General features: G+C 46.3%; 1 protein-coding gene across 1 annotated transcript in view; it reads left to right on the top strand.

Annotated features, from left to right (window-relative positions):
* P4HTM (prolyl 4-hydroxylase, transmembrane (endoplasmic reticulum)) overlaps window positions 1–5,094 on the top strand; it is a 28,608-nt gene extending 23,514 nt beyond the window's left edge. The window contains exons 6-9 of the mRNA XM_015422109.1: window positions 2,174–2,359; window positions 3,563–3,653; window positions 4,504–4,627; window positions 4,787–5,094. Coding sequence (XP_015277595.1) covers window positions 2,174–2,359; window positions 3,563–3,653; window positions 4,504–4,627; window positions 4,787–5,004 — 619 coding nt within the window. The 3' untranslated portion in view covers window positions 5,005–5,094. The remainder of the gene's footprint in view (window positions 1–2,173; window positions 2,360–3,562; window positions 3,654–4,503; window positions 4,628–4,786) is intronic.
* Window positions 5,095–13,991: the final 8,897 nt, after the last annotated feature.

Below are 13,991 nucleotides of genomic sequence, written 5' to 3'. Positions count from 1 at the left end.
CCCGGTGAGGCACCTGTTATCTATGCCAGCGGAGCAAGCAGAGACAGTGTCCAAGGTCAGTGTTCGGTCTTCCCAGAGAGACAGGGAGGCATCTCAGAAAATAGTTACAGCTGCATAGCAAAGCATCCCCAGTCACAGACGCGCGCACACAGAAGCCCCCCCCCCCCCAGTGGTTTGATAGCATTACACTTTGACCATGGCAAATGAGGTGTCGAGTTTGACAAAAGGTACAGACAAAAGCCCTTAATGTTATGGCCTGAACACCCATCCCACCCCTTTTAAAAATTCCAGCTTGGTAAAATATGCTCATAATCTTGCACAGTTTTTGGTGATATCTTATTGACTGATTGATTGATTAGACTTTTAAGCCACCCTTCCCCACAAGCAGGGCTCAGGGCGGTTTACAACAGAATAAAAACATTGTAATCCAAGTTAAATTAAACCAGCGTTAAAACACAATACAAAGTCATAAGGTGGCGAATAATTTGAATAGAAAATTGAACTACCCAGAGCCTCCAAGGGGGCAGGTGGCATCTTGGTTGATGTTAATCTTTGGGTTCAGAGTAGCTACATGCAATCTCTGTATATTCTGAGAAACAATTAATTTAGCTATCTATCAAAGAGAATGATTCCGCAGTCGGCAGAACTTTATCTGGGATTGGACTTGCTCCACACCTACTAGATAATTCTTTACCGAGTGACTCACGTAAATTAATCTCCAGTTTTTGCTAATGTAGTGATTTCAGTGGTTTTTCTTTCAGCCATTTCAGGTACCCATGTGTTCCGTTTGGCCCTAGAGAAACATTTGATCAGCTACTGGGTTTTACATTTTCAGACAGAGGTTGCCTGATTGTTCCTTCATCTCAGAAGGCTAACCCTCTCCAACCAAGGCTACCTAACTTAATCTAGTCAGCAGCACATCCTCCTTGAGATGCAGAGAGGCCTTAGTACCGTGGCCTGAAATATTCCCCACCTAAATTATTTAAAATATTTATCCATGGCTTTTGTGTCATATATTCAAAACACTGTAAATAAAATGAACTGATGAGAAACCACGGAGAACTTGAAAGCACACTGTTTTGGTTGGTTATATATTTATTTATTTATTTATTTATTTTTCGCATTTATACCCCGCCCTCCCCGATAGGCTCAGGGCGGCTTACAGAGGCAAGGCAAAACCTTGCCATAATAAAAACATAGTATACATAATGATTTAAAATAATATAATATAATATAATATAATAACGCATTACATGGCTTTGTTTTTGAAACAGGACATGTTATAAGTGCGTGATGACGTGGGGTGAAAAAAATGGAAGCAAGCATTTGGAACAGAGATACCTTTTTAGTATATTGTGCCTCTGTGTGTTTTATTTATTTCATTTATATCCTGCCTGCCTTCTGTCGTGGAGCTCAAGGCAACATACCTGAGGGGTCTCCCATCAAAGCACTGACCAGATTTGCTTAGCAAATATGCAGCCAAGACTGGAATGGAGCCCTCATTTACCCTTTTGATGTTGGAGAAATCCCAGGGGTCCCTAACCGTGTTGGGCCTGTGGGAACTTTTATCTGCGGTAGGATAGTGAAGGGCAGTTACAAAATTTTGGAAGCTTTTAAGCCAAGCATCCTAGAATAGGAGCAACTATCAAGCATCCTAGAATAGGAGCAACTATTTCCAAACAGGAACTTTATGTAGACCCAAAAGCAATGCCTTTGGGGGGTATACTGACACACCTCCAGCCCCAATAGAGTGGAGGAAATCCAGGACTTGCACTTTGCTTAGGAGAAGAAATGCAGTGGGTGGGGAGAAAGGAAGTAGATGCCAAGAAACTCAGAGTTGAGCACAATGGCATCTGTGGGGACGACACTGAGGTATCACTGTCATAGCCTCTGTGGCAACCATGGTTGGTCTTTAACTCAATGTGTTTTGATCTCTTGAGCTTTTATCTTCACTTGGGTGCAGCCTTAAAGTTGGGCTATGGAGTTGGCATACGATGGGGCAAACAGTTGGGCTGGCATTTGGTGGTCCAAAAGAGGGAGACTTGGCTTTCTTAGGGATAATAGTTGGATTTATCTCAGTTGCATGGTTAGTGGAAGAGTGTGTGTGTGTGTCTGTGTGTGTGTAGGTGTGTGTGTGTGTAGTTATGTTGATGGGACGCCTCTGCTTCTTCAGGGTGATGCATTTAACCCGCCTGCCCTCAGAGATTGTGGAGCACAGTGAACCCTTGCAAGTGGTGCAGTACAGCCAGGGAGGACACTACCATGCCCACATGGACAGTGGACCGGTGTTCCCAGAAACCGCCTGCAGTCACACCAAACTGGTCACCAATGAAACTGCTCCATTTGAAACATCATGCCGGTAAGTCTGGCTTCTGGAGAAGCAGTTGATTTTTCTGGGTCCTCACGCTGCTCCATGTTGTTTGTTGGCAACAGAAATTCCAGAATGACTTTAAAGGAATAAGCATTCATGTGTTACTGCTCGTCTTCCTTGTTGATGTGGTCATCAAAGGTCAGGGTACATGCTTGCTTTCAGATTTGTGACATGGCTTTCTCAGCTGATATTAGGAGTTGCAGGAGAGAGCCCCCTGTGTGTGTGAGAGGAAAAGACCAGCACTGACCAGATAGGGGAAAGAGAAATAGCTTTCCCATTTCCATTAGCTATGAAATTGGCCTTCCGAGTATAGATGGTTGTGAAACTGGAACCTATAGCTCCTGCTCTAGACTCACCTAGCAACCTCTGTACTCAAGACTGTGAAGTGAGTAATGTGGCATCCTCTTATTAGGGAGGACTGGTTTTCCCTTTAAATGCGCTCTTTGCTTTTGTAAATGGGGAAGATTCTGCTGCCACCAGGAATTTAAGGATTTCCAAACCTTCTGTTTCTTTTTCTGGTAAGGTGACCTAGAGTCGGGGCTTTTCAGGGATCTATGTGGTCCTGAGGAAAGATAGAACTAAATTTGGGGATAAACTTGAACAAAAGATGATTTATTGAAGTAAGAACAAAATATGAGGTTGGTTATTCTGTAACTATCTTGGATAAAGGGACTTGAACATATGTCTATCAAATGTATCACACACACAGTCTTTTTTCCTTTACTTTTTTTTTGTTTTGACACTCAGTTCCAACATAAGCAGGAGTAACTCTTTCCTATAGTCAGCCACACAGGCTAAGGACATATATACTGCACTCTTTAAGAACTCACTCAGAACTAACTGAACACTCACTGACTTAACTCTCTAACTGAACAATTCCAACTGATTTCTGTCTCTCATAACTGACACACTGACACACCCACACAGATTCACTTCAAAAACCCTTCCCACACTCTGTCATCCACCAATCACAGCACATTTGTCTCTCTCAACCACTCTAGTCTACTAACCATGCACTCCAACCAAGCATTTAAAGGCACACACAAACTCATAAAACAAGGAATCATTACAAGTAATGCCCTCAATTAAGCACTGAATAATGGATGTGACTGACTGTATAAAGGGGGGTGCTGAGTGATTTCAGTGCTTCAGAAGCCTTACATGCTTGCAGTGACCACCTGTGTTTTACAGCTATGTGACAGTACTGTTCTACCTAAACAATGTGACTGGAGGAGGAGAGACTACCTTTCCTATTGCTGACAACAGGACTTATGAAGAGATGGTATGTACTTGCACATGGTGCTGTTTCTACAGAAATTGGAATAGGTTTTCCTTGCAGCTGTTTTCTTTTATGTTAAAGATGAGAATTAGAGAGGTCAGTTTCCTAGATTGTCAAAGATGCGGCCACAGAGGAGTGTAAAAACTTAAAAAGAACAGGAGATACCAAGTGTGGTAGGAGGAGCCAAGGGAATCAGAACAATCCCAGATTGTCATTTTGTGGCAAAACAGGGTCTGACAGACACCTGCTTTATTAGGGAAATGTGGACTTTACCAAGTTGGTCCATGTTCCACATGACTAGACCAGTGAACATATGAACATACGAGAAGCCAATGTTGGCTCAGGCCAGTGGCCCATCCAGTCCAACACTCTGTCACACAGTGGCCAAAAATACCAGGTGCCTTCAGGAGGTCCAGCAGTGGGATCAGGACACGAGAAGCCCTCCCACTGTTGCCCCCCCCCAAGCACCAAGAATACAGAGCATCACTTGCTCCATACCGAGAGTTCCTACCTATACCTTGTGGCTAATAGCCACTGATGGACCTCTGTTCCATATGTTTATCCTGGGGGCTAAGGACCTCAGGGGGGGTCACAGAGTTATTGCAAGGGGTCTGCAAATCTATGTGTGTGCTAAGCATGGTCTTTTTCATGTTTTTATCATGATGTATCTTCTCAATCCACATATATTAATAGTAGAACTACTGTCATGTGGTGGGTCCATGATTTTTTTTTTACATTGAAATAAGGCCCACATACTGGAAAAGGTTAGGAACCACTGGTCTCGACCATAATGAGGAGTTCCCAGCATTCCACCATCCCTAGCATAAATAGCATTTTCCTCTTTCTTTCTCAGTCTTTGATCCAGAATGATGTCGACCTTCGTGACACTCGTAAACACTGTGATAAGGGAAACCTTCGTGTAAAGCCCCTGCAAGGCACTGCTGTCTTCTGGTACAATTACCTGTCAGATGGAGAAGGTAATATGTCACCCCGTGGCTACAGGATGCCGAGTGTGTCCTAGATGTCTTCTGAATTCTGATTAGCCGACCAGACATTAATAACTGAGGGGTGTGTTGTAGAGAAATTGAGGCTAGGATTCCCTGTGCAGCCTTTCATGGGCTTTTATCTTCCTGCAGGCTGGGTTGGAGACCTGGATGAATATTCCTTGCACGGAGGCTGCTTGGTCACCGAAGGAACTAAGTGGATTGCCAACAACTGGATCAATGTTGATCCCAATAAGCGACGACAGCTCCAGTTCCAACAGGAGATGGCTCGATACATAAACAGTGGGGATGAGGACCAAAGCGAGTGGACAGTGGACAAATCCTACAGTGATGTACATGTAGAGCTGTAGTGCTTGGAGATGCCCCTTCATTGACTCGGAAGAAACTTTTTTTTGCACTAGCCGGTTCTAGCCCTTTAATCTCTTACCATTCCCTGTCCTCCCCCGCATCCCTGCAGGGTATGCAAGCGGTGCTCCAGCCTTGCGTTTCTGACTAGACTGGGAGAGGCAAGGACTGCCTGGATAGGTGTGCGGGGTCTGAAGTGCAAACCAGTAATCAGACAAGGGTGAAGGGAAGTGGCAGCAGTTTGCTTTCTTGGGGACAATCGGCATTTGCATCTTTGTTTCATGGTTGGCTTTACTGAATGAGGTTTTAAGCCTCGCCATGGCATGCACAAATCAGCTAGCCTTTGGGATTTTAACTTTTCTTCATCCTGGACCATTCGTTCCGCTGGAATGCAATCCTTTTTTGTTCTCCTTTGTAGCTGCGCCCCTGGTACCTGCCACCTTCTCCTGCCGTCACAAATCTCCCCTCTTTTGAGCAAGCAACCATAGGTTGTGCACCTCAAGAGCTGGTTAGTAATGACAGAGCCTGATGGTAGCAAGGTCTCGTATTAGCAATTGACAGCATCTGCTTCTCATTCGACATAGAATGAAGCTCTAGTCCTCAAACCCCCTACATGCTCAGGTCGCCGTCTCAGTTACATGGTGACAGACGTCTCTGTGGTGTGGGAGATGCAGGGACTGAAAGTACTCAAGTCATACCAGGTGGTTTCTAATGTTTATCATGGAGAACTTTTCTCAGGGTCAGACATGGTTCTGAAGCCTTTTCTTGTGTTAATTATCAGGGGAAAAAGGGAAGTGTGCAAGAGTGCAATAGCAGCTGGTGTGCTGTATTTTTGAGGTTTTCACTCCAGTAACTTGATTTGTGTGCTCAGTTTGGTGTAAGCCTGTGTTGTTGAAAGGCTGGTCAACGGCCTTGGTCCCTCTGCCCTGTTTGTTAGCCCTCCAAGGTAACTGGTGGTTGGCCACTGTATGAAACAGGATGCTGGACAAGATGGACCATTGGTGCGATCCAGCAAGGCCTCTCTTTTGTACTTGGGAGGGTTTTTTGCCCAGGAAGCCTTTCATTTATTTACTCCTTGCTCAATCATGCTCTTCTCTGCAGAAAGAGAGATGTGCAGTTTGGAAGAAAATTCCCTCAGTCTCAAGGGGCCTTTCCTGGTGTCTGAACCTGATGCACAAGCCAGTGTTAGTTCCCTTCCTTTTGTTTCAGTAGTTCCCTTCCTTTTGTGTCAGTGTTCTTAGCAGTTGTCAGTAAGAAAGGGAGAGGGGAGCTGGAAAAGGTGGCAGAGAAAATGGAAACATCCGTGAGAAATAGAGAAGATTCCTATTGTTTTGTGCTGGGCCACGTGAGACTTTTAGCTGAGGTAAAACAAGTCCATTCCTCTCGAGAAAGCTGGGCTTATTCATGGCTTGCTTTTTAGGCAGAGAAGAGGGCTTTTGGTGGTAAAAGAAGTCCCAAAACCAGTTTTAAGTCATCCTTAGGGCAAAATGCAGGGTTTGGAAATGGCCATCACTGTAGAGGATTCCAGCAGTTTTGATCTGAACGAAGCAAAATGTGTTCTCTGTTAGGAAACCCTACAGGAATCTAGTTAGCGTGTATTTTATCGGGAAGCAACATTTGTTTTGACACCTGAGTCAACCATTTTTAAAATGGTGGGTGTTGAGTCCTGCTGAGCAAATGGAAGGTTTCCCTCTGCTCTTTTTCCACATGATATGACTTTCCTCCTGACACCAGGAAGCTTCTGAATCAGAGGAAGCAGCATTACGGCTGCGGTCACACGGAACAGAAGCCACACAAGTGAGACGGAAAACAGGCAGAGTTTCCGGGCGTGATCTCACCAGCACATCTGGGAAGCGTAGCACTCCCGTGGCTCAACCGAGGCTTCCAGCCGAAACTGTGTGGCAAAAAACTAGTACCTCGGAGGTACTAGTTTCCAGAAACTGCGGGGCAAGGGCGGGCGTCTGATCACGTTTCCGGTGGCATCCGGCGCCCGCCCATGTCCCCTTGCAAATAAGTTGTGTGTTTTTTGTCCAAGTCTCTGTGGATGCGCACACGCACCCAACGGAGCATGTGCATTTGTCATGTACACACACAAAAAAAACAGTTTGCCGCGGCGCGCGCTTCTTCGTTGCGCGCTGGCTTGTCCTGTGATCAGCACCTCTCCCTTGCCATGGAACCTCCACGGTACCTCCACAGGACCTCCACAGGAGGTCTGATCGCGTAACCGCGCAGTAGTTTGCCCCAGGGCAAACAGCCACACTTCTCCCCCGCAGTTTCCTGCCCGTGTGACCGGGGCCTACATTGGCATTTTCTGTGATGGGTGCTTGGTCTTCTCACCAAGGGCAGCCTTTGTGGAGGGACTCTTAAAGGGAAGAGAGAAGCTGTTGGTGTGAAATGTTGATTGTCGTGTATTAGTTTGTTTTAGCTGTTGAACTCCCATTCTGAGGAATGAGCAGTGACCGTGCATCCCTGGTATTGGGGTTCTTGACTAATTGCCTTAGCAGTGGTCTGCTCAACTTGTGACTCACCAAAGCAAACACCGTCTGCTAGCCGTGTAGTGTGATCTGGCAAGTGCTAGAGAGGCATATCCTTGCATAGGGTTGCCAACCCCCAGGCGGGGCCTGGAGGTCTCCTGGAATTATAACTGATCTCTGAAACATTATCACTGAAAATGGCAGCTGTGGAGGATAGACTCTGTGGAATTCTATCCTGCTGAGGTCCCTCCCATCCCCAATCACCCTCCCCAGGATTCACCCCCCCTCCCCAAATCTCCAGGAATTTCCCAAGCCAGAGTTGCAACCCTACATCCCAGCGGTTTTTGTAGTATCCAGCAAGCCACAACAACAGAGGTGTATCCAGACCCTCACAAATTGCATTCAGTTTGGTGAGTCGCAAGCTGAGCAGGCCTGCCTTAGTGTTAGCAGTGTGCTTTATAATAAAGGTCCAAGAAGTTTGCAAGGCTTCTTGCCACTGCACATCTCTCCCAAAAGAGGAGGTCTCTGGCACCTTTTTTAAAAAAGTCACCCAAGTTCTAAACAATTTCAGTGCAACTTATTTCTGTCTCGCTTAGGAATGCAGCCTTACTGCAGTCGTGCTTGTATGTTTTTTTTCATCTGGGGAAAAAACCTCCAGTACCCCCTCTTCTAATGGGATATTGTAGAAGTTAGTAGCCTGTTTCTTGTGTTGTTTTTGCTCTTTCAGATATGCCCTTGATTCGGGAAATGCTGCCACTTAACAGTTTACTAGCCTGTTTGAAGTCTCCGCTAAGAGCTGCTTAGTAACAGGAATCTAGATTCAGCCTAAAGGTCATGTTCCATTTAGTACACCTCCAGTGCAAGGAGGTGGAACCCCCAATAGAGCCCCTACTGGACTATTCATTCTGAAGTAGGACCTTGCAGTCTTCTTTTGGATGTGTGTTCCTATGTGTCTGTGTGCTGGAGGAGTTGCTCCCCCCCCCCTTCCCTGTGGTATATCTACTAGCAAAGCCTAGTATCTAAGAATGTTGGATTTCTGTATAGTTTCCAGAAGTCATCGCCTGGGACTGTCCGTCGATTGGGAAATGTGATGTCACTTTATTGATTCAGATCATGATCCACAAAAGCCAAACCTCCCATCCAGGAACTGGAGAACACTCCAGGTAATTGCATGGCCTTTGACTGCATGGTGTTTGGCTCCCAAGAATGACTGGGATTTGCATTACACTGGAGAAGACACATCCGTGTGCTCTGTGAATCGTGTTCTCATTTGGCCCCCCAAAGGCCTAATGTGTCTATTCAAGCTTGAACCTCTTGCTGATTTGGGCTAGTTTGAGTGACTTGATGTTGCCAGTTGCACGTAAAGGTAACTGGCCAGAGTTGGATTTTGTATTTCTGTGTGTTCCCTACACTTGTGTGCCCCCCACTTATTTATTTTTCTTATTTAATATTTATTTAATTTATTGTGTCCCACGCACAGATGTCAGGCTGTCTGTCCTGCAAATAAAGGTTTGAAACCCAACTGTTCTCCACTGGATTTTTTTGGGTTGCCTGTTCCCTCTAGCATGAGACCTACAGTTTCCCACTCTTATTGCTGTTCTCTACTGGAGTAACAAAAGCAACAACAAAAGTCAGCGCTTGACTCTTGCAGCTGAGTCTCGCCAGCCACAAGAAATGTTAAACTGCAAGTAACACCCCCACCCCATGCACACAAACTCATCCCATTTCTTTTGGGGTTTTCTTTAGAAGTGTAAGTAAAGCAAGTAAGTAAAAAGAGAGGTGAGATTTGAGTCATTTTTATTTGATGTCTAGTGCTGTTACTCCCAACCCACTGAAAGGGCAAAAGTGTCCATGAGCCAACCTTTCAAACACATACTCAGTTTGTAGGCCTTGAATGGGTAGATGCAATTCAGAGGTAAAACCACTAAGCTAAAGTGGGGCTATAAATATACACGTACTATAGAGATTTACAGATTAAGAAGCTCTGCCTACTCTGCCTCTGTAAATTGAATTAATCTCTGATGGTACCCTTGTTTGGATGCCACAAATCCTTTTTTTGACTTTACATAGTAAGGAATTTGCATGCCTTCTTAACCCTACAAAAAATCCCCAGTCCTTGCAGTCCCCTATTTGAGAAATAACAATCTATCGAGACTTCATATCCTCAAACTTGTTTTGGGGGCTTGCCAATCCAGTTCTTTGCAGTGCTTGTTCCTTTGGCCATCCCTGCTACTTCCAATTTTTTTGTAGGATGCTGTAACACTAAATCATTTTCAAAATATTATGCTGAAAAGCACTAAAGTGGGACTCATTCCACACCCCTCTGATAAGCTGTGCTTGATTTTGCTTCAGTAGGAGCCCTTCCAGGAGTATAACAGAATCTTTTCAAGCCTGAAATGAGTTGTTTTAAAATGGGAAAGGGCAATGAGTTACAAATACCCCATTCCACATACCACCTTGAAATCTGGACTGAATTAAACCTTGGCATTTCATAGGAGCAGTCACAGGAAAGATTTTGCATTACCATGTCACCCACAACAAGAGGGGCGGATGGCTAAGAGGTCAGAAGGTTGAACTGAGTCCTTGGGAGACCCAGGTGAAACTCACTGGGTGACCTTGGAGGAAGCACTCTAAGCCTAACCTATCTCACAAAGCTGTCATGAGGATAAAATGAAGGAGGGGAAAGAATCGTGTGTGCTGCCCTGAGCTATCTGGATGTAAGTTGGGATAGAAATTATTAAGTACACAAGGAAGCTAGTTTACCCATAGGTCTTAATTATGGGATCTGGGCACTTTCTCTTGCAGTGGAACCTAGTAGTATCCTCTGGGGTCCAGTGTGTAGGAAGAAGCAGATAGTCACCACACAGGATACTTTGACAGCAACAACAATGTGTGTGTTGTGCCTTCAAGTTGTTTATGATTTATGGCGACTATAAACGAACTCTTCACCCAAAGAGTGATTAACACTTGGAATTCACTGCCACAGGAAGTGGTGGCGGCTACAAGCATGGATGGCTTCAAAAGGGAACTGGATAAGCATATGGAGCAGAGGTCCATCAGTGGCTATTAGCCACAAGGTATAGATAGAGACTCTGGGGCAAGTGATGCTCTGTCTTCTTGGTGCTTTGGGGGGGGGGCAACAGTGGGGAGGGCTTCTAATGTCCTGGCCCCACTGGTGGACCTCCTGATGGCACCTGGTATTTCTGGCCACTGTGTGACACAGAGTGTTGGACTGGATGGGCCTTTGGCCTGATCCAACATTGGCGTCTCTTATGTTCTTATGAATGTCCTCCACAATATCCTATCATTAACAGCCTTGCTCAAGTCTCACAAAGGGAGGGCCCTCGTGGCTTCCTTGACTGAGTCAATCCATTCCATGTTGGGTCTTCCTCTTTTCCTGCTGTCTTCAGCTTTTCCTAGCATGATTGTCTTTGACTCTTGTCTTTCCATAATGTGACTAAAGTACAGTAGCCTCAGCTTAGTCATTTTAGCTTCTAGGGAGAATTCAGATTTGATCGGATCTAGAACCCACTGATTTGTCTTCAACAATAGGCTTCTTTATTGCTTCTAGCAGGGAAGACACTTACACTAGCAACTACAACCAACCCACTATAACTAAGTGAGGCCCTTCCAACACAGGCCTTGAGGGGAGAAACAGAAACTAGTTTGCGAGGCATACACGCTCACAGTCACGTACATGACACTGCCCACTATGTTTTTAATCCCACCCTTCCTCCAAGGATCTGAAAGAGTACAAAGTTCGAGTCCAGTGGCACCTTTAAGACCAACAAAATTTTATTCAAGGTATGCGCTTTTGTGTGCATGCACACTTCGTCAGAAATGCATCTCTAAACTGTGGAGTCCTGTGAGCCAAAAATCTGCTTTGCAAGTTACTGGCATTAAAGTTGTGAGCAGGTGACTTGGCTACTGTATAAATTAGTCTGCTCTGGAGCCATCGTCCCTGAGCTAAGACAAAAATGTGTAAGTCGGAGGCTAAAAAACTGAGCTGTCTCACACTAACTCAGAGGGAACACTGTTCCTCAGATACACTGAATTGAATAGAATAAACCTTTGTTCGTCTTAAAGGTGCCGCTGGACTCAAAATTCGTTCTGCTGCCTCAGACCAACACGGCGGGACGTACTAAAACTAAGGACAAGCGATTGCCCATAGGCAATACATGAGTGCCAATAGAGAATGCATGATTGCCCATAGGGAATAATGAAGAGTAGGCTTGCCCATAGGGGATAATGGAGTACATAACTGCCAATAGAGAATCCATGATTACCAATAGAGAATCCATGATTGCCCATAGGGAATAATGGAGAGTAGGCTTGCCCAGAGGGGATAGTGCAGTACATAATTGCCAATAGGGAATCCATGACTGTACATAAGGATTAATGGAGAGGACGCTTGCCCATAGGGGATAATGGAGTATATAATTGCCAATAGAAACCCCATGATTGCTCATAGGGACATAATTGCCAATAGAGAATCCATGATTGCTCATAGGGACATAATTGCCAACAGAGAATCCATGATTGCCCATAGGGAGTAATGGAGAGTAGGCTTGCCCAGAGGGGACAGTGCAGTAAATAATTGCCAACAGAGAATCTATGACTGCCAATAGAGAATCCATGATTGCCCATAGGGAATAATGCAGAGCAGAGCACACCTGACCATAGGATATAATGGAGTCCACGCTTCGCACAATGAATGAGGGAGACCACACGTGCCGATAGGGAATAAAGGAGACCACGCTTGCCCACAGAGGATATTGAGGTCCACGCTTGCCCAAAGGGAATAATACAAGAACTCACAATACAAGAACTTGTGGGCACTCCATGACATTGCTGAGCGGTCGGGTTAGAACGGAGAAAAGGAAGTACTTCTTCACCCAAAGAGTGATTAACACATGGAATTCACTGCCACAGGAAGTGGTGGCAGCTACAAGCATGGACGGCTTCAAAAGGGAATTAGATAAGCATATGGAGCAGAAGTTCATCAGTGGCTATTAGCCACAAGGTATAGATAGGGACTCTGGGGCAAGTGATGCTCTGTCTTCTTGGTGCTTGGGGGGGGGGTCAACAGTGGGAGGGCTTCTAGTGTCCTGGCCCCACTGGTGGACCTCCTGATGGCACCTGGTATTTTTGGCCACTGTGTGACAGAGTGTTGGACTGGATGGGCCTTTGGCCTGATCCAACATTGGCGTCTCTTATGTTCTTATGTTCTTAATACAGACCAAACATCCCCATAGGGAAAATGGAGCCAAGGCTTGCTATAGGGATTAAGAGACAACATGCTTGCCCATAAGAACTACTGGAGAGCATCCTTGCCTATAGTGAATAACAGAGACAATGCTACCCCATAGAGAATAACGCTCTCCTCACCTGCCCACAGAGGACAATGGAGTTCATGCTTGCCCATAGATAATAATGAAGACTATGCTTGCCCATAGGGAATGATGGAAACCACGCTTGCCCATAGAGAAGAATAGAGACTACGCTTGCCCATAGAGATTAATGGACACCATGCTTGTCCATAGGGAATAATGGACACCACGCTTGCCCATAAAGTTTAATGGAAAGCAAGCTTACCCATAGAGACTAATGGGAAGCAAGTCTGCCCATAGGGAATAATGGAAAGCACGCTTGCCCATAGAGAATAATGGAAAGCACGCTTGCCCATAGGGAATAACGGAGACTACGCTTGCCCATAGGGAATAATGGACACCACTCTTGCCCATAGGGAATAATGGAGACTACTTGCCGGACTCGGGGAGAAAGAGGCAGCGGGGGTGGTCAGGGAGATGCAGGGCTTTTGGCAGAGGCTGGGCCGGGTGCAGTTTGGTGCCCTAGAACCAGCCAGTCAGTGCCAAAGGGCGCCAAACTGCACCCGGCCCTGCCGTCGCCAAAAGCCGCAGGACTGGCGGAGAGCCTCCGAGGTTTCCGAGCAGTGCCTCCTTTAGTCCCTTCTTTCCCCCAGCGCCCTCCTCTGAAGAAAGTGCTGGGCTTTCTCCAGAACGCTCAGATACTCCCCGCCTCCTGGCTCCATGGAGCCAGCCCGAGGTCTCTGAGCGGAGTCTGCTGCCCCTTCCCGCCCAGCTACTTCCTCCGAAGACAGCTGGGCTCCTTTGGAAAGGCAGGCATGCGCTCCGGGGGGGGGGGGGGGGGGTATTTCTCCCTCCTCCAGGGTGGTGGCCTTGGACTCGTAGGGGCAAATTCCACCTCTCCTGCGAGAGGTCATTCTGGCTCTCCCAGCTCTCAGTAGGGGCTCTTTAAAAAGTTATGGCCACTGCTGCTATTCTCGGTGGCAGCTGCGACGCCCGCAGGGGCGGGGTGAAACGTTCCCTTGCCTCCCTGAGCCCCGGGGTGATGGCCTTGGAGTCCTAGGGGCAAATTCCACCTCTCGCATGAGACGTCATTCTCGCTCCCCCAGCTGTCCTTAGGAGCTCTTTAAAAAGTTATGGCCGCTGCCACTGTTCTCAGCAGCAGCTGCGACAGGGGGGGCAGGGCGAAAC

The sequence above is a fragment of the Gekko japonicus genome, unplaced genomic scaffold (assembly GCF_001447785.1).
Source record: "Gekko japonicus isolate JY-2015 unplaced genomic scaffold, Gekko_japonicus_V1.1 scaffold292, whole genome shotgun sequence".
NCBI lineage: Eukaryota > Metazoa > Chordata > Lepidosauria > Squamata > Gekkonidae > Gekko > Gekko japonicus.
This window is presented reverse-complemented; position numbering and strand designations above follow the sequence as displayed.